This window comes from Scleropages formosus, chromosome 16, assembly GCF_900964775.1.
Source record: "Scleropages formosus chromosome 16, fSclFor1.1, whole genome shotgun sequence".
NCBI lineage: Eukaryota > Metazoa > Chordata > Actinopteri > Osteoglossiformes > Osteoglossidae > Scleropages > Scleropages formosus.
The window spans coordinates 11389124-11409203 of NC_041821.1; the positions used below are offsets into that span (position 1 = coordinate 11389124).

At 42.4% G+C, this 20080-nt stretch overlaps 1 protein-coding gene across 8 annotated transcripts in view; it reads left to right on the top strand.

Annotated features, from left to right (window-relative positions):
- Positions 1 to 20080, top strand: part of kdm4c (lysine (K)-specific demethylase 4C) — a 91681-nt gene that overhangs the window by 40947 nt on the left and 30654 nt on the right. For 4 of the 8 annotated variants that reach the window (XM_029258827.1, XM_029258829.1, XM_029258830.1 and 1 more), the window contains exons 9-16: positions 3373 to 3566; positions 9774 to 10003; positions 10446 to 12076; positions 12224 to 12352; positions 12532 to 12658; positions 15590 to 15771; positions 16452 to 16659; positions 18313 to 18389. In XM_029258827.1, the coding sequence (XP_029114660.1) occupies positions 3373 to 3566; positions 9774 to 10003; positions 10446 to 12076; positions 12224 to 12352; positions 12532 to 12658; positions 15590 to 15771; positions 16452 to 16659; positions 18313 to 18389 (2778 nt within the window). Of the gene's footprint in view, positions 1 to 3372; positions 3567 to 9773; positions 10004 to 10445; positions 12077 to 12223; positions 12353 to 12531; positions 12659 to 15589; positions 15772 to 16014; positions 16112 to 16451; positions 16660 to 18312; positions 18390 to 20080 lie in introns of those variants that run through there. The other 4 variants (XM_029258828.1, XM_029258837.1, XM_029258833.1 and 1 more) reach the window with 3 other exon arrangements.

The window sequence follows — 20080 nt, forward strand, 5'->3', positions numbered from 1 at the left end:
TTTGTAGTATTTGTTTTGTTTTCTGCTGGACTATGTAATATACATCTATTAGAAATGGAAAAGGGGAAAAAAAAAAATCAGCTGTTTCTATAATGAGAATAGATGTGTTTTCTAATGTGTACTGGAAATCTCTCAGCAAGAGAGAATCGGTGCACTAAATTTTGTGCTGTGAAAGTAGTATTATCAAAAGACACATGCATTTATTGCTTTTTTGTTAGTGTTTGTGTCAGTTTGTGTATTTTACGTTTGCATTTATTCATTTTACAGACGCTTTACTCCAAAGTGACGTACATCTCATATTTTCTCAATAATATTTTCTATTAGCCACTTCAGGGTTGCAATGGTGAAGGCCTGTCCCAGAACCATGAGGCTGGGCACACCCTGGATAGCATATGAGGCCATTGCTAGGCAATCTCAGACATGCTCACAATCAAGGCTCAGTCTTTCATGCCTTTAGAATGTGGGATGCAACCTATGTGAAAACATAGAAAGCAAGCAAATTTCATGCAGACAAAGCCGAATTTGAATCCAGGTCCAAACCAGCAGCCCGAAAGCCATGAAGCACCAGCATTACACACTGTGCCACTCTGATTTAACTTAGTAAATAGCAATAGCTTTTGCTTTCCCCTGCCTTGTTCCAGTTTCTGATCTTCACATTTTAACTGGCTGAAAAGAGAAAGAAGTCATGTAGTTGCTGACAGTTTGTCTGACAGTTCTGCAGTCACTCCGGTAAACAGAGAAGAGACCCTTTTAGTTACTGTTGTCTTTATCTACCTCTAAAGGGAGTGGAAATTCAATTGCCTTTGACTTGTGGAGAAGTATATTTCGCAGATTTGCGAACTGAAGATTGCCAGTTCGAGTCCCAGGAGCAAGACACCTCACTCCGATGTGTCCAGTTAAATATCGGGGAAAAAAGGGGTGCACGTAATTTTGAATAACTGGTGAAGCAATGCTGATCATGTATTTAACTCTGCCAGCCTTGGTTAATCCAGTCTTCTTAAAATGATGTTTACAGATTTTAGACTGAATCTTTTGCAGTTCCTCTGTTTTGCAGTACATGGATAAAGTATAAAAGGGAACATGATCCTTGACAGTCAATAGATCACAGTAGGCAGCAAGGTGTTCCTTTGTTTCTCAGATGTAATATTTCACAGCTTCTCTGAGCAGTCCAGCGAGGCATTCCGAAATAAAAAAAAAAAAAAAGACCAGAGAGTAGTACTTCTGTCCGTATGCTCTTTTCACTATTCTAACACTTTTTTAAAAAAAGATATTATGAGGATAGGGCTCATTATCGTCCTGTGTGCCCACTATTGATTTATTGAGGCAAAAACAGTTGCTGAACGATGCAGATGATTAAATGTGTGAGAGCGTTTTGTAGAAGAATGTGACGGACTGTCATTTTTCAAGGGCAATAAACTGTGACTGATCCACTCCACTGCACCAGAGCCATTTTCTGATTCAAAGAAAAGAACTTGCACTGCAGGTGTGAGACATTGACAAATGCCACTTGTAAGACAATATTCAGTTTAAACCTGTATACTGTGGGTTTTATGCTTTTGACCTAGGACCTCTGCGGTTTTGCTACATGAATTATGCACAGCAACAAGTGATGAATATAATTCCAGATGTTAGGCTGATAAGACTTGAGTTTGCCTCTCCATCGCAGTGCAGTCATCTGCACATACGTACCATCACTCCCACAGCCTCATGCTGAGAGTCATTTAGCGTTGCCAGTTGTTCTGAACAGCATGTCCTGAAAAGGATTGTAGGAGAGAGCCTCTGCAAAATACCCGTCCAAACTCAGGAAGAACAAACAAACTATGATGAGGCATTTAAAGCTGTGTGGAGGCTGTGCTCTCCACTGGACTCTTATGTATGAGAATACAAAATATAATGAGCTCATAGCTTGGCTGTTGAATTTGGGTTCCTGCTTCAGAATCATCACCTTTGCCTCCTGTTCTGAAATATCTCTAAGGCCCGTGCCAAGATGGCATGAGAAGAGATGAGAAAAACTTGCTGTGTTCAGTCAGCGTGCATGTTAATGTGAATCGCACGTGGTTGGTGGTACTACGATTATTCACCTTCTCAATAGATGAGAACAGAGAGGCTGGAAAAGCGATGGGAAGGCCGGTCCAGAAAACCCTTTGAAGGGGGCCAAATAGGCTCCATCCATTATCCTTTCCCCTCATTAATCTGTAATTTGTCATCGTGATGTCCTTTAACATGCTGCTGCAGTCCGAGCCAGCCTCTAGATTTACATTCGCTCGTCCAGAGGTACGTTGACGTATAACGGGTTCAAATCGCAGAGAAGCAGCTCTAGAATTTAAGGAGCGTTTATTCTTCTATTGTTTGCTGTTTGTCTGAACATTGACCGGTGCGGTCCATCTTGTGCAAAGTCAACATTTTCTTCACTCCGGGCTGCAGAGGAGCGGAGTGACATCGCTATACAAAGACGGATTTGTGTTATTTATGCCTTAGCGCGGGACCGCTCTCTGTAATAATGTCAAACATCGGGAGCAGGGGGGAAAACAACATTTATGTCTGAGACAATAGCCGCCCCAGTGCCTGTGGAAATCTCATCACATCAAAGACGCACCGAGGCGCTGGGAAGCGGAATTCAATTGGAAAGGCCTAACATAAAGGATGACAGGATGACCTTAAGGCTGTACTTTCCCTGCGCTATTTATGAATCATCACTTTCTTCCTTCTCACATTGCTCGAGTGGACAATTCTTCAATGGACTTCTTTCAATAAATTAGCAGCGGGCCGACGTGTTGGTCCCGCTCTGCGTTCCATTCATTCTTCATGTCCGGAGACCAGCGGAGTGCTCTGAAAGCCAAGGTGATGGGCGGTGAGAGGTGACAGCTGGATACACGTGCCATCCTTGTGTCAACGGGCACTTCATTTAATGGTGACGATGTCCATCCCTTCGCGTTCCTCGTCCGGGGTCCTCTTTGCGTATTTTCCACAGGACATCTAACATATGGACCTGCTGGGCGCCTAGGTAACAAAAATGTCAGGGTAACAAACAATGAGATGCTAATGCTAGCAGGCTGCCAGCAGTAGGACTTTTTTTTTTTTTTTTTTGCTTGTCCAAGTGTCTCATGTCTCCTGTTTTGCAGCCCGTGGTCAATGATGTGGCGCCAGTACCCAGTGGAAATCATTTTTAAACTGAGGTTTTCTCCTTTTCTCTCTCTTAGGAGCATATTTTGTGGGACCTTGACTTTAATAGATGTTTTATAGCTCTGTTCATCATTATGCAATAGCTACTAATCTGAGGACATTTGGGGGGCAAGGAGACATTGAGAAGGGCATAGAATGAATTAGAATGAATGTACAAATTGACCTCTTTGTCTTCACTTCCCTCCCCAGTGCACCTGCAGCAAGGACATGGTGAAGATCTCCATGGACCCCTTTGTGCGCCGCTTCCAGCCAGACCGGTACCAGTTGTGGAAGCAGGGCAAGGACGTGTGCACCATCGACCACACCCGGCCCACCCCCAGCTCCACGCCCGAGCTGCAGAGCTGGCTCCACCGCCGCAAGAGACCCAGACCCCCTAGCAGAAGGTGCCTCATCTTGCCATTGGTTTTAAATTATACAAATAACATAAACAATAATGCAGGGTTACTATTATTAGAGCTGATGTATTTATCCAAAGCAGTTACCAGTTTTACCAATTTAGCAAATTTTTTTTAGCTTTCTGTCTTTGCAGCACTGCCCCCCCCCAGATTAAGGCACTCCTTGCAGCTCTGGCACCTGGACTGTAACCAATAACCTTAAGTTTGCAAGTCTGTGCCCTTATCTGCTGCACTACATGTTGTCCATGTCATAATCTTCTTCATCTTCACCTTTAACAGTAAACAATAAAACCAAACAACATGTCTTTGGACTTTGAGAAGACAGACAAAATCTCAGCACAGAACAGATATAACCCCAAAACCCACAGTCCTGAAAGCAGGGTGGCAAAAGTACAAAAATGCATAGCTGCAAAAAAAAGTGTGCAGCACTCCTACAGACACTTACACATTTGTACGATGGTTGCAACAAATGTTTGTGAGGCGATGTCAAACTATAAATTCAGGATAGATTCAATATTCGTTCTTGAAAGAATCCCAGGCAGAGATTTTTGTGTGTTGTTTGAGTGATGTTAGCTATTTGTGTTACATGGGGCACCAATTAATGACGAATCATTCGGTGATTAATTATTAAGAGCAAACCATAAATGTCACTGGTTTGAGTTTGATTTAATTAGTACCGGCTCAAAATAGGCACACATTTTGTTGACATAAATACCGTTCACTGCAGCACCCTGACCATAAAACATGCAGCATGCTGAAGTGAAATAAAACTAACTGATATTCAAGCAGACATTTCCAGCACTTACTGAACTCAGAATATGGATGAAATGGCAATATAACATGTGTATATGAGAAATAGTTCCATTTAATGAGATTTATGAGCAATCTTTAATCTCTCATGATGTTCCCATACCCTTCATTTCCGAAAGAGCAGTTGATTCTGAAATCGTCCATATCGCGCTTCTCTTTTTCATGTGGAAATGCATGATAAGAGTTTGTGCTCAGCCTTCAGAGATTCCAGTGCAAGAAATTCTCTTTTTTCTATGTCCGTGATGAAATTCTCTGTTACTGTAAGCTTTCCTCCTGTAACTCTTCTTATGCAAAATTGGTTTAGGAAGAGATTCCCTGGAAACCTTGGTGCAGGGAACAAAAAACAAAGATACTTCACTAAGAGTACAATTAATTTAGTCCAGTGACAGTTGGACCGATTATCTTGTAAATACTCTGTCGGGATTGACTAATTTGTTCTCAGACTGTTTGGTTTCATTGAGTTTGTACTTTCTTCACCCACCTCTCGGAGGTTGGTGATCAGAATGTGGGGGAAACTCAGTTACTTTTCTGGCTCTGCTTTCTTGGAGAAATGAGTGGAAGGGAGAAGATGGGCTTGGCCGTCTGCCAAACCAGGTTTGGAACAGCAAGTGGGGTTTACTGCTATTGTTTCTTCAAACCAAAACAAAGTAGTGACATGGTCTCTCCATGGCAAGGTGGTCATGTGGACCGACCACCCTGCTTTCTATTTGTTTTTTCCCCGGGTGGTTGGGACAGAGTGGTTGTTGCTCTGTTTAGTCCTGGGAACACCAAGAAAAAGCATGAAAAGAGTGGAACAAGCAATGTGAATGCTTCCTGACAAATGCAGATACATAATTTCTCTAGTTGGTAAGTCTGCTCGGGTTGGTTGAAAGGGTATACAAAAATCTCCATATATGTTTCATCTGTGCTGTATGCACTCATAATACCCAGTGATTACCATATTACATCTGTGATGGCCAGCAACAGTTAAGGTTTTAGATGTAATTTGATTTGAAATGGAATGATGTGCTTTACGCCAGTCATTAAAATTGTTCTGAAATTGCTTCTTGTACTGCTTTTGTTATGCATAATAATAAACCCCTAGACATCCTTCACTGCTCTTCTGTTTGATCGTCTGGCTGCAGGCTGATGGAAATAGTTTGCAGTATCTCTGCGGTTGTGTTTGGCGGTCCTTGTAGCATGTTCTTATGCCGGCTCACTTCCCAGAAGTCACTGGGGCTCTCCCATCGGGGGCTGACAGCAGGAGGCACGTCTGCCCTGTCAAGGTGCTGCTTTGTTCAGAGGCTCCTGGCTTTTTAATTACCGTTGATGTAAACAAGATCCTGCTCATGGGTAAAAACTGGGAGAATACTGTTTTGACGATTTTTGATGCCTCCGCCTAAAATCAATGTTGTAGAGGCCTCAGAGTCATCTGTAGCCGCATTCTTCATTTCTACCTCCTTTGCTTGTCACAAAGGAGAACTTGTCATTTTCAAGACAACTTAAAAAGTTATTAACCTTATACTAAATAATAAACAGTCCTTGGCATGATTGTCAAACTCCTGCCAAATTTACCAGAGACAGTTTTCTATTTTATGGTGCCTCTATGCTTCGCCAAATTGCTGTGCCATTGAAGGGCTTTACGGAATGAAGTTTAGATGAAATTGTAACCGTGTATTGCATTTCTTCCCGAACTTCCTTTTTTTTTTTGTGGATTCTTGATCTATGCAGGGGAAATGTATAATTATTATGTATTAATGTTGTTGAGCAAATGAACAATCTAACAGCCTTATCATGTTATCTGTGCAACCCAAGGCCTTTTAGGAATGTAATGTTATGAGTGAATATACTCAGCATCTTGAATTTTCAGAGGATTATATTTGCATTATTCTATGAAGTGTATCTTAGCACTTTTTGATGCCCTTTTTAAACAAACCGGTTTTAGAAGGTTTACAGTATGCTTATTCATTCTCTTTGCAGCTTAAATGGGTAAATTGTTTTTAAATTAATGTAAAATTTTTTTTTAAGAGCTATTAATTTTCACTGCACATATGCTGGTGTATGGTTGTCACTGCACTTTTAACTTGGAGACAAAAACTTTTCGCTGAGATTATTGCACATTCATACTCTATGATAACTGGAATCCTTTTCAGGATGTACCGTGCTTTGCACGCAGTCTGTCCAGAATAGGCTCCGGATCACCGCAGCTCTACACTGGGCAAGCAGTTGTTGACCATAGATGGATGGTTATTATTGCACATCATTATATACAACTGACAAAGATAATGGGACAGCTGGTAGTGTAATGGTTAGAGCCCCTGCCTTTGGACCCAAAGGTTGCAGGTTTCATCCCCACCTCTAGCTGTAGTAACCTTGAGCAAGCTACTTACCCTAAAATTGTTCCAGTAAAAAAATTACCCAGCTGTATAAATGGGTAAAATGATTGTAAGCATGTAATAATTGTGACCTTAGCATTACAAGTTGCTTTGGAGAAAAGCATCAGCTAAATGAGTAAATGTAATGTGGTCAATAACATTGCAAGCTCTTGTGTATGTACATCAAGCAACTGACATGAGATGAACATAATGCTTCTTTTCTTGTGTAGTCTGGTACAGAATACCAAGTAATATGTTTTATAAAAGCAAGGAAAAAATCCATGCATTTAACATTATTATAAATTATATTGATTCTTTTCCAATGGTGTTTGGTATAATGTTGCTTAAATTCTTTAAATACTGTTCAGTCAACAGTTTAATCAAGCAAGGCTCAGTGACAAAAACAAAAACCATCATTTCAAGGAGGTCATTGTGACTAAGGGTTAAAATGTCTGCTGTAAAAAGTACATTTCTGCAATGTATTCTGCCTTTAATATGTTGTTTAGTTTTGTGTAATAACTATTAGCATTAAGAAAGTAATTTGAGGAGATGCAGTGGAAAATGTGAAACATGGCACTTCTCATGTTAAGAGTGAAAAGAGACCAATACGCATTCAAGGACTTAGAAAACTACAGACCCCATGTAATTTAATCTAGTGTGAACAGCGCTTAAATAAGGTCAAGAGGAAACAATTAATTTAACGGGAAAATGATACCGTGCAGGTAGATCGTCTAAATTGCCTGTATCATGGAACTGTTTTCTCTATTTGGAAGTCTTTGTCCTCAGTCATTTTTCGATCATACCCTTATTAAGACATAGTTGAATCTACAGAATGCATTTGGATGATACATATTGAAGTGTGAATCAGTTACAGGTATTTTGCTATCATAGCAGTGTACTTTATGGTTAAATCTGGTAATTAATTTGTTTCACATTTATTAATAGGATTTTAGTTTCATGTTTATATTTTCAGTTCACAATTTCAAAAAGGCAGTGATTCACTTCTTCAATTTTAGTAAAAGTTATTTTCTTTTTGCTCTGGAACGTAACATACTTAAATCACATATTGCCATTCTACACTGCCATTGAATTTGAATGTTGTTGGCTTACTTAAGCTGTTCTCCCCAATGATGTCTCTTTATGATGAAAGATTTGATATTATGATAAGTGAAACCACAAAGGTCGCATCATCCAAGTTTGGAGAGTTTCCTGTTTGACCTGTTAGATCTGTGACCTATTACATGTCCAAGCTCTTACCAGTTTAACTTTTCTGATGCTAAGAGATATTAAATTAGATATAATAAATTACAAAGGAAAAGCAAGAAGTGTCCTCAGTACTATTTTAACTTTTTTAAGAACACATTGCTGATACTTTTTGACTCACCCTTGTACTTAGCTTCTTCCTTTCGGTTACCATATTGTGAAAAATTATATTATATGATTAGATGATTATAGCCATTTATTCTAGTATTTGTAATATTATGTGTTTTAGGGGTTATTAACCAGCAGGGCTAAAGGATTATTTAGTAGCAGAAACTATTTCAGGAGTAAAAGTGTTACTGTTACGTATGTAGAAATGTACTATAATAAGCAAGAAACAAATTAATTACTGGATTGAACCATAAAGTATACTGGCGTGGTAATGAATGTGCTAAGGTGAACCAGAGACAGGACTTGGATATAAGTTACAGTTGACAAACTGTGGATGTATATATACTGATACAAGGACTGAATATAAGCATATAAGCAGTTTATGAATACTAAATATTAAATGGGATATCCTTTCAGAACAGCTCCAATTCCTCTTGAAATGCTGTCATACTATAATGCAGTCCTCAGCTGTTTCTAGTTGATTTTGGTTCATTATTCTAGAAGGCAAACCTTAAGCAGAATGTAAAGTCAAGCTGCCTGTGGAATTCCATTTCAGGTCTTTGAAGGATGAGCAGGGTGGAAATCTGCTCTTGAGCCTGTGTTCCAGATCTTCTCAAAGGTTCCGTGTCCTTTAGATACCCTGATGCCATTGATGGCGGTTTTCCTCTTTCTGCTGTTTGTTTGACTCCTTCTGGTGCGTATAGGGCTGTTATCATCTTGGAATATGGTAGCATATGACCTAATGATTTCCACTGATGGCTGCTCATACTATTATAGATCTTGTTTAACAGCAGGCAGCAGACAATGTGGGTTGAAGGCATTTGGCTTTTTCCTAATATAAACCCAACTTGATTCAGGAAAAAGAGTAAAATATGACTCATCGGACCACATTGCTTTTTTATTGCTTCAGGGTCAGGTTTTGTGCTCATTATTCCAGGTTATGCTTTTTGTGGATTGTCCTTGGTACCGGTGGTTTTCAAATGGCAGCCTTACCACACCATGCTATCACAATATCACAGTGATTCACTTCAGTTCATGTGTAAGATCATTTTCAACATGGTTGTTTTTCTGCATTTTACTTCCTGTTCTGTTAGCGTGTCAGTATTTATCAGAGGACTTTGACTTGTGACTATTATTCCTCTTTTCTGATGCAGTTTTTTTTTCCTTGCAAAGCACATTGCAAAGCACATGTCAAGTTTTGTTTACTGTGCCTTGTCACCTGTTGTGTAATTTTGCAGTTTTTGTGACTAACTGAACTTCATTTTCAGACACCAGCTACTTTTTGTAACTCCGTCTCCTGGTTTTATGCAATCACATTGTGAACTAATGATTGTCAGCTTTCTTTATAATTTATAATTGTATTCAGCTAAATATGACCCACCATTGTAGCTCCCATTGCCATTGTAATTTAGTTTAAATTTTGAGTAATTGCATGTAGCGGTTCCACTATTTTTTGTACAGTCTTTGTGTTTTTATTTTGCTGTTGCACACGTTCATTGTACGTACATTTTTTTTTTTTATTACCAGTGCAGTAAATGGATTCATATTTAACACACAAGTACAGATTTTTCCCCACCTTAACTTTCTGCCTAAGATGAATGCAGCTGCAGGCCTTATCTGTTGGTCCCTGCCTTCACCAGCCACACTGTCTGTCTCATAGCAGCCTCCATCACCCAAGAACGCGCTCAAAAAAGCTGAAGACGGAGACATCTGAGAAGCCTTTGGCCCTGGAACAATCAGCAGGTCGAGCTGAGACAACACCTGGCTCCAGGTCCAGGAAGGAGTTGAGGAGAACAGCATCCAGGAGGGCAGAGTCATCAGACAAAGGGATGGAAGGTTCTGAACACACGCAAAAGGAAGCCAAGCTCCATGATGCAACACTGTGCTCAGGTAAGATGAGAACAGATGATCTTTTACACTCTGAGGGCAAAGGGCAGTCTGTACCATTGAAGAGTTGCGATCATTTCTGGTCTTCCTTAGTCAGCTGCATCACTCTTCAGCCTCATCCCTACCTTAATGTGTGCCATTAGGCTTTAAAAATTTTCTTTTTAAAAAGTCACTGAATTTATTTAAAAATATATGCAAAACAAACATGACAAATTCTGCCAGGAAAATCGAACTATCATGTAAACAAACCGCTGCCACTGAAAAACTGGAAATGTAGGTTTTATAAACCTTTCAAGGATGAAAGGTTTATTTGATATTACATTCAAAAGGGCATAAGCAAGTAATCCCTTAATAAAAGCTTTTAGCACTTATTAATTACATTAGGATGGTAAATTGGCCAGGCAGGCTTTGATTTATGGTTCCACTAACGTGTTCTGTCATTCAGGGGATGGCCAAATGACAAAAAGCAGGAAGGTGCGTGCTGCCAGTGCGAACAGAGAGAATAGTGACCAGTCTGCGGCTGCTGTTGAGGCTTCTGGAGATTGTTCCAGTTCACTGGAAGAGGTGAAGACTGAACTGGATAATCTGCCCACTGCTGAGGAGATAGAGGATCAGAGTGAATCTCAGGGACCCTGTCTTTCAGAGAAGCTGGAGCAGCCACCTCCTTCTGCAGAAGACACAGGTCCCCAGAGCACAAACTTGTGTAAGAAGCCCGACTGTATGTCCACTGGGTCGACCATCGTGCCATCCAGTGACGACTTCAGCGACGTGTCAGCAAGCTCTCTCAGGACGGTTCAGTCTGACCCAGTCATGGATACCATACCGGTTCCTTCTTGTTCCTCCAAGGACGAAAATGCAAAGTTTCCAACGCTTGGCACTAACACTGAAATAGCTGTGTCTACTGTTGATGAGACACTGCAGACAAACACTGCGACAAAGCATCCCACCTCTGTGTCAACATGTGGCTATATCAGCTCTGCAGAGCTAACAGCATCTCAAAATGCCAATGTGTGCAGTGATGGTCAGATGGCTGACTGCAGTGCCATGTCTTCGAGTTCTGAAAACTGTCCCCCACCACTTCTGCACAGAAGCGATCTGGGTCTCTATGGGCTGGCCCCAAGCCTGGTTGTCCAGACAGCCAGCAGAGAGATGCCGTCTCTAACCCCTGAACTCACAGAAGAGGAGGGGTGCTTCCCACCTGTATTAACCCAGGAGATGCCCTCCCTCACCCCAGCCATTGGAGACCCTGTAGGCCCTCAGGACAGCCCTGCAGCACCAGTTCTCTACAGAGAAACATCTCCCCCTCCAACAAGCAAACACAGGACAAACTCTCAGGTGGACATACTTTATAACTGCAGCCCTCACCAATCACCTGAGGAACCTGGGGAACTCTCCTTGCCATCTCCTGTAGACAAGTGTGGCTTTCAACCACCAGTAGCCCAGCCCACAGTAAGACCCACAGAGGTGAGTTCAGAGGCAGTTGCTGCTTCCAGCGTGCATGATGATGAACTGCAGATTCCTTCCATCCCCCTGTTGAACAAATTGGATGCTGCTCAGACCAGCAGCTTTGTGCTAGAGCACCTTCCTTCTCCTAGCTCTGAAAAAAGACCCTTAAATGTAGTAGCAAGTGTAGAGGAAACCAATACAGGGAGCAAAACACTAAGAGAAAGCAAGTTCACAACCACACTCATTCAGTCGATGGGTCCTTTGAGCACCAATCGCATGGCCAGTCCTTTGGAGGAAGAGGCCAGTAACAAGAAACACACTCCTTTTCAAGACTTGACAGTCCAAAGTGGCGATAGCCTTGGTACTGAGTCTCAGCAGCTCCCTTCGGGAATCTGGGAACACTTGAACTGTCAGAGCCCAGCCGTCCTCATTGAGAGCATACACCCGGAGCATGCAGTACTGGGCGTAGACCAGGCCACCAGTCACTTCGATCTAAGCTCCCCCACCTGCATGATTTGGACTGAGACAGCAGCTCAAAACCTGGCCCGGAGCTCTGAGCAACAACCAAGTCTGGCACAGCTTGAGGACGCTCAGTCATCATCTATACCACAGCCAGGCCTGACACTGGAGGTTGGTGATGGAGACCATGTCATCCAGCATGGCAATCTGGGTTCAAAATGGGTAGGAAAGGAGAATGCCACCATGTTGGATTCTCGTGAGCTCAAGGCCTTGGATCACCACATAGTGGAATTGCCTCAGCAGTCTCCCTTCCTCCAGGACGCAGAGTCGGAGGCAGAGCTGAGTTCCTCACGGGAAGAGGACAGCAGCAGTGAGTCCAGCGAGGGGAAAGACTTGAGCGACATGGAATGTGATGACACTGAGCTTGAGCCTGGCGAAGTTTGCACTGTATGTACCAACTAGACCATTTATTAATGAAGTAAAAGGTTCATTATTTTTGGACATGCAGGCACTGCTAAACTGGCTTTTTTTAATTTTCTTTTCGTATATGTGTGAAAACCCTGTACATGGTGGCTACAGAAACTTAGAATGTTGGATGTGAGATGAAATCCACTCCATCCTCTCAGTACCCCAACAGAGTGGTGATCAAGGTGGGCAGAAAGAAGACCACCAAGAGCTGGCGCCACCCCTTGCGGAAGCCCACCGCTCGAGCTGTGCCCAGCGCTGTCAAGCAGCAGGCCGCCAGCGACGAGGGTGAGTGCAGGAATGCGCCATCCCTTAACCAGTCTTCCTTAAGAAGGCTGTCAACAAAGGAGAGCTATTGTCCTTCAAACACTTGTTCTGCCCTTTCTGAGGGAGGCTGCTTAACCCAACATTCTTATGATTATGCATTGGGAAGGATAGCTGCTCACTGATCAGCACGGGAACACACACATCGCTTCACTTGCAGATTGTCAGCAGGGCGAGCGGCTTCACAAGGGGAAAATAAGTTCAAACATCATTTCATTATGGAACATTGCTATTGACATTTTCATCTCCATCGCGTTTCTTGTTTCAGGGCTTTGTCAATTGATTCCCCGAGAAGATAATGTGAAAATGATAACAAAAAAATAGATGTTTATCAAGAAAGGGGGAAAATAAATAAAGGAAAATCGATAGTGCCTGTTGTTAAAGGTTGCAGAGGACAAGAATTCATAACAGACGGTGAAGTGTGCCCTTGACTGTGGTAATAGTCATCAATTTGTGTGTAACCAGTTCTCTGCAAAAAATGAAAGTGGTGCGTAGTGTCATAGAGTCTTTCTTTTTCTACTAAGACTTCAAAGTGGGATTTGCTTTTTAGGGTCCAATTGTGATAACTTGTTGTCAACTACAGCTCAGGACAGCAAACTTCAGTTCATTTCTTCCCTTTTTTTTTTTTTTTTTTTTTTTTAATAATACTAGAAAGAGAAGTTGTAGATGCTGAAATAGGTTGCTTGCCAGTAAACTCAAAAGAACTACATCACCTAGTCACAGCACTTGATTTAGAGGTGTCTACGTTAAAAACACATTTCCTTAACATATTTGTTACATACTGTAAGTGTGTCAACTAAGTGTGAATATTATTGACTCCGTATTTTAATAATTTGGGCTTACTTGTAATGATCCATCCATCCATCCATCCATCCGTTGTCACTAACGAGAGGCATGTTGCTACGTAGTCTTTTTCAGAGGCAAAGGGTGTGAGGCAGGGTAGATCCTGTAGAAGGGTACCAGTTTATTCTTAGGCAATCATACATACACTCATTCGCTAACACATGAAAACAGTAAAGGCAGGTTGGAGTCACCAGTTCACCTGAAACACGTCTTTCGACTTTACTGGAAACCAGAGCACCTGGAGCTAGCCCAAGCACACATGGGCAGACATGCAAACTCCACAGAGACCAAGTCGGATTCAAACTCTCATCCAGACCTATACCTCAGGAGGTGTGAGACACTCGATTCTACCTCCTGCACCAGTGAGCTGCCTCTTATTTGCAACCACTTTTGTTAAACAGTTTTGTGCCTCTGTGTAGTTTGTAAATCACAGAAACGAGGTGTGTTCAGATCAAGCAGCACCTAATCTCATTCACCCTATGTCTCCATCCATGCACTTATTTGCTTATTTATTTGTCTGAGAGAGCAATGGCTCCCGGGGTCACACTGTGCTGTTTATCTTTAAGTAATGTCCTCTGCGCGGTTCTCCCATTGCTCCCGTCCTGCTAAATAAGGCCTCTCATCTCTAAATAATAACCACAGTCTGAAGACGGATATGAAACCACATACAGAGGAGCAACCACGTTACCCCCAAATCTGTCTTGTGTTTTCCTGTGATCCGAAGCAGCACGTTAACCTCACAAAGGGCTAAAGCCTTACAGAAAGAGAGCGCCGAGTGGCACGTCGGTGTGGTTTGAACACGGCCCCAAGGGCCTTGCGGATAGCGTCTGACTGGCTGCGACAGCTCTGATCCCTCAAGGCCTCGAAGCTGTGACCAGGACGAGAGGAGCTGTTTCAGTATCCTCCAGGGTCTGTCATCTGTCTGTGGTTCCAGCAAACGCTTCTACCCAGAGCACTTTACGTTATTTTAAATTTAAATATTTACTTTTACTTTACTGGGCTGGCGTCCTGTCCAGGGTGTACTTTGCCTCATGCCTTATGCTTCTGCGATAGGCTCTGGGCTGCTTCAACCCTGCATTAGAGCAAAGGAATTATTGATAATGGGTAGATGGATGTTCCCTTTATCCATATGGATGTCGTTATTGTACTAACACAGATTCTTGTACGGCAAAAGTATTCCAGTAAGCAGTTTGTTAGATGTGAATTTATAGGCTGTTGTGATCACGCAGGCCTTAGTGCTCCCCCACCTACACTGCAGGTCTGTGTTCCAGCTGGAGCCCAGTCCTTCTTGCTTCATGTTAACCTTGCCTGACCACCACATTGGGATGCATTTGGACACCATTGCTGCTATGTAGACACAATCTCCTGGCCACCACACCCACAGCCTGCAGTTGATGAAACAGTATTATGCTAAAGGTCCTCAGTTCTCCTCTCCAGACCATTACCAGGGTGATCAAAACTGAACACAGACCATCAGTGCTGTGCAATTCAAAGGCAGAAGTTGGGAAAATGGTGCTGAGAGGAGTCTGACTTTACATCTGCCCGTTGTAGAACCGGCATTTGGCAGCTTTCCATCCAGCAAATAGCCTCTTTTTTGCCCTGCAGTCTTCTAGTTTAGCAGAGTGAGCAGCATTTATCTTTGTCAAACAGTGCTGTCTTGTTCTCTGTGCCCAGTTCTGCTCATCCTTCTCGTTTCCCGGTGGCAGCTGTGCCTCTGTGTTTGGCCTACTCCCTCGATATGTCTGCATGATCACAGCTCTTCCAAGCTGGGGGTCTGAAGATCATCTTTGTAACGAAAATACCACAGCATAAGGGGGTTTGAACTTCTTTCTCTAAGGGTGTCAGTTTTTGAAGTTTTCATTAGTGAGTTCTGTTCATATCAGTCTTCTTAAGTGTCTGCCAAAACAGTAAAGATGTTGTCACGCATCAAATGTAGACCTGATGAATACACAAATACTTTGTGGAATGGAGGGGCAGTCAGTGCCTTCATGACTGACCTTGTCTGCTCTGCTTCAGATGCTAGAAATCAACAGCAAGTTTCTCTCTCTCTAGAAATGCCGGACATCTCCTTAATGGACGAGGAGGTGCAGGAGGCAGAACCTTGGGCCAAGCCACTTGTTCACCTTTGGCACAGCAAGAAGGCCAGCTTCTTCTCTGAGAGGGAGTACAATGCCACAGCTGCCAAAACAGAGCCATACTGTGCAATCTGCACACTCTTCATGCCTTACTATCAGGTACAGATGCCCCAGTTAGACCGTTGCAGTGCTCAGATTGCAAAGGTTACCAATATAGTAACTACGGTTAATGTAGTAGTCCGAAGATCTGCGATGAGCTGACGTCCTGCCCAGGACCTACCCTAGCTAACCTCATGCCTTGAGCTCTTCTGTCTCATAAAGAGGGCTACTCCTTTTGTACTATTCAGAGTGCAAGTGCCTAGGCTCTACAAACATGAAAACCCAGCCCTGCTTCTGTTATAGGTACGAACCACCATAGCGAGTGAGTGACAGCAGGGGGACAGCTGGTAGCATAGTGGTTAGAGTTGCTGCCTTTGGACCAAAAGCTAACAGGTTTGAATCCCACCTCCAACTGTAGTGCCCTTGAGTAAGGTACTTATCCTAAATTGTTTCAGTAAAATTATCCAGCTGTATAAGTGGGTAAATAATTGTAGGTAGCTTAACATTTTAAGTCGCTTTGGAGAAAAGCATCATCTTAAATTAATAGATGTGAGTAGCCAAAAGAAGCAAAGTGCCAGGTGTTCCAATAGGTGCATTGAGATCAGCTCACAGTTAGTTTACTGCATGTTCTGCTCTGTCCCACCGCCTTCGTCAGACAACTCAGCTGATACCTCCCATTCAGACTGGGGACTGGTCAGTGAGATTTGATATGGATCACGGCTGTACTCTGCACCCCACAGCCAGAAGACAAGCCCGAAGAGAGTCAGAGAGAGGCAGAAGCAGCCACAGGACCGATGGATGCCCCAAGCAGCCTCAGGACCAAGCCATTGATCCCAGAGATCTGCTTTGCGTATCGGGAGGAGTCCTGCCCACCCAATACCCTGTTGGAAGAAGATGGGTCCAGTCCCTTGATCTCTTGCAGGAGGTGCTGTGTCCAGGTGCACGCAAGTAAGCTGAGCCCTGTGTCTCCCGTCACAGTGTTGTTTCTGAAAACTTGCAGTGTTTAACATAAATTTGAGCCAGTTGGGTTTTACGTCCACATTGTAATGATAAAGAAAGTGAGTCTTGTGGTATTGGCATATTAGGCAACTTTATTTTGCAAACCTGGAAAAGGAAACCAGTTCCTGTTTTATCTGTTGGACCACTTCCATGGAAATAAAACAAATTTCTGTTTTACATAGCTGAACTTTTCCTCCAAATTCAGTCTCAACTCCAGGATAAAACAAACACAGGGATGTTTTCCTTCCGTGCACTATTGTACTGCAGCGGCTATGGGTGGAGACCGCGGCCAGCTCCTGGCAGAAAGCATCCGTGATTCACCCCAAGTGGCTGGAGAAAGTTCATTGTGTGCAAGTGCCAAAACTGCTTAGCGGTTTACTGTTTTTCACTCGCCCATCATTCCCTTGGGTGAATCCCCTATGAAAACTGCAGGCTTCCTTTGTAACCCTGATTGCCAATACCAAGCTTACACAACTTTCCCAGCATTTCCATGGATCGCTTGGTCCCTTGTGCCATTTTTGCCGACTGAGCGGGTTGAATGGGATTTCAAATAATTTAATGGAAACCAAAAAATCTGGAAGTTAGCACAGAACATTCTATATATTTTTTTTTATATTTCCTTTCCCAGGATTGAATCTCCCAGCAAAAATGATTTATGTGAACTTTAACTTATGTTACTACAGCTGCCCCCATATGTTTGGTTTTCTTTATATTTAACAGCTGGGCTTGTTTGCAAAAGGGAAGGATTTAAATATGACAGGCTCCTGGTGAAACTGTTGAGATCTTATTTTGTCCTCCAGGCTGTGGGTTTGATCCAGCTGCCAATACAGAAATTAAACACATTTGTCTTCTGAATAGATCTGCAAATGTGTGTTTTGCAGAGTGGTTTGTGGGAGATGATTCTTCCTAAGATGTTTCATATGCATAAGCTCCTACTGGGGGAAAAAAGAAAGAAAAAAAAAACACAGCAATAAAGAAGTGTGTTGAGTGCCTGAATCATCTGCTGAGGTTCAACATAAGACAGTACTAGCTGCAAAACTGTGATCATGAGCCCTGGATCCCCATTCAGGAATTTCTGTGGATTAGCAGTTTTAGTTGCTTGGGCAGATCGAGGACTAGGATGACACTAAACTGCCTTAAATAAAATACTGTGAATGGCATTTTTCATTGAGTTCTTAAGAAGAAATAAAAGAAAGATGGCATATGTGGATTCTCATAATCTCAATAATTTGATTTTTATCAGTCATCAAAAGTACACAACATTTGCAGCTGCTGTATTTCAGTAGTCTTAGCCCACCTGAGATTTAGGCTCAGCTTTCAGCTGGAAACCCTCAGAACACCAATGTGAGATCTCATGATATAAAATAACCATTGTATTTCCTCAATAAATGGTATTTGATTTGAAACTTTTGACAAAAAAGGGGTAATTTTGAAAATGTGGCAATCCATAGGAACTGTAAGAGCTGCAGTACATGTCAAGGGCAAATATTTTGTGGGGAGGCATAAATATATAGGATTCAATTTAGAAAACAGCTATAATGAGGATCTGAAGGCCAGCCCCGTGTTATGTGCCTTAACTGTCTCTTGTTCTGACATCCATAGGCTGTTACGGCGTCCTTGGTCAGGATGTCCAGGGCAGCTGGTCATGTGATCGCTGTGTGAGCGGAGAGCTGACAGCTGTAAGTGGTACCTCCCTTTGTCTTTGTTTGCTCATTAGTGGTTTTTGAACGTAGTCTTAAGATGCAGCATTCCAAGAAGTGTTGTGCAAGAACTGCAGTTTACTATTACAGTATTCATTTACCACTTTTGTTCAAAGCAACGTAGAACTTACTGTAAGCAAGTGTATCTCATAGCAAAGAGCATTAGATGCAGACATGTGATTGCCAAACCATATTTGCAGAGTAAAAAGGAATAAATACAAAAAAGTAATTAAAAAAGAAGTAAATTACAAAAGTGATGGGGTATATTGTACTGATAGGAGACCTATAGGGGAGTGTGCATAAGAAGATTGATCAGTACCAAAAGTTGAAGAATGAATTGGAACAGATGTGGAAGGTGAAGTCCAGAGTGGTCCCAGTGGTAATAGGAGCACTCGGGGTTGTGAACCCCAAACTGGGAGAGTGGCTCCAGCAGATTCCTGAAACAACATCTGAAGTCTCTGTCCAGAAGAGTTCAGTCCTAGGAACAGCTAAGATACTGCACAGAACTCTCAAACTCCAAGGCCTCTGGTAGATAACCTGAGCTTGAGGAAGACACACACCATCCCATGTGGGGGTGAGAGAAAGATTTAAAAAAGAAAAATATATACATATATATATATATATACACATACATATATAATATGCGTATGTATGTTTATGTAGCTGTGTATAGAATTGAGTGACAGGAAATAGAAAGGTGATCATGACAGATGGTATGAAAGTTTGTAAAGCATTTTGCAGATCCAAAGATAAGGGTGTCTGAAAGAGATGCGTTTTGAGACCTTTCTTGAATCTTGAGAGGGATTCAGCCATTCCGAGGGGGAGAGGAGGCTCATTTTATCACGTCAAAGCTGAAACCGAGAATCTGCAGAGTTTTGATATCAGGCTTTTTATGAATGGGACTACCAAGCGGCCAGAGGTGCAGGAGCACAGTGCTCTCACTTGCGGTATAGAGAGTAATCAGGTCCTGTAGATATCAGGCTATAGATCCTTTGATCATCTTGTAGGCCACAACCAGAGTGTTAAACTGGATATGGGCAACTTCAGAAGCTACAGATGGAAAGAGGTGAGAAAGGGAGATACATGGAGAGCACAGCTTGTGCTGCTGTGTGTTATAGTGATAATGGTAGTGATAATCTTCACCCTGCCATCATTTTTCCCCCTAAAATAACTAGTAATCCATAATGACCCATGATGCTGCTACGATGTCTCAAAGACATTGGTGAGGTTCCTCCAGCACACCCACTGCTAAGACAACACAGCCTCACACGCTGTGGACCGTGGAGCACGACACACAGGCTATTCCACTTACTCTGGCCCAGCTGAATCCTTCAAACATGAAGAACTGATTCCACATCTGTTTGGAGGCACCAGAAGTAGAATGAGGCACTTGTTCCACTGAAATACCCAGCTGTATATATTTGTAGAATTGTAATTCACTATGAATAAAAGTGTGGGCAAAAACAACAAAATGATAATATTGTAATATTGTAATGTTCAGCCACTGTGTTGGATTGAGGTATGGGAGTCTGCACTCAAAAATAGCTCCTTTCCTTGCCGACCCACTTGGGAGCCCTAAATATGGCACTTTTTATCCGAGGCAAAAGCCGCTTATTTCTGACTTAAAGAACCTCTCGTCCCAACCTTAAACTCTTAATTTCCTGTAGCAA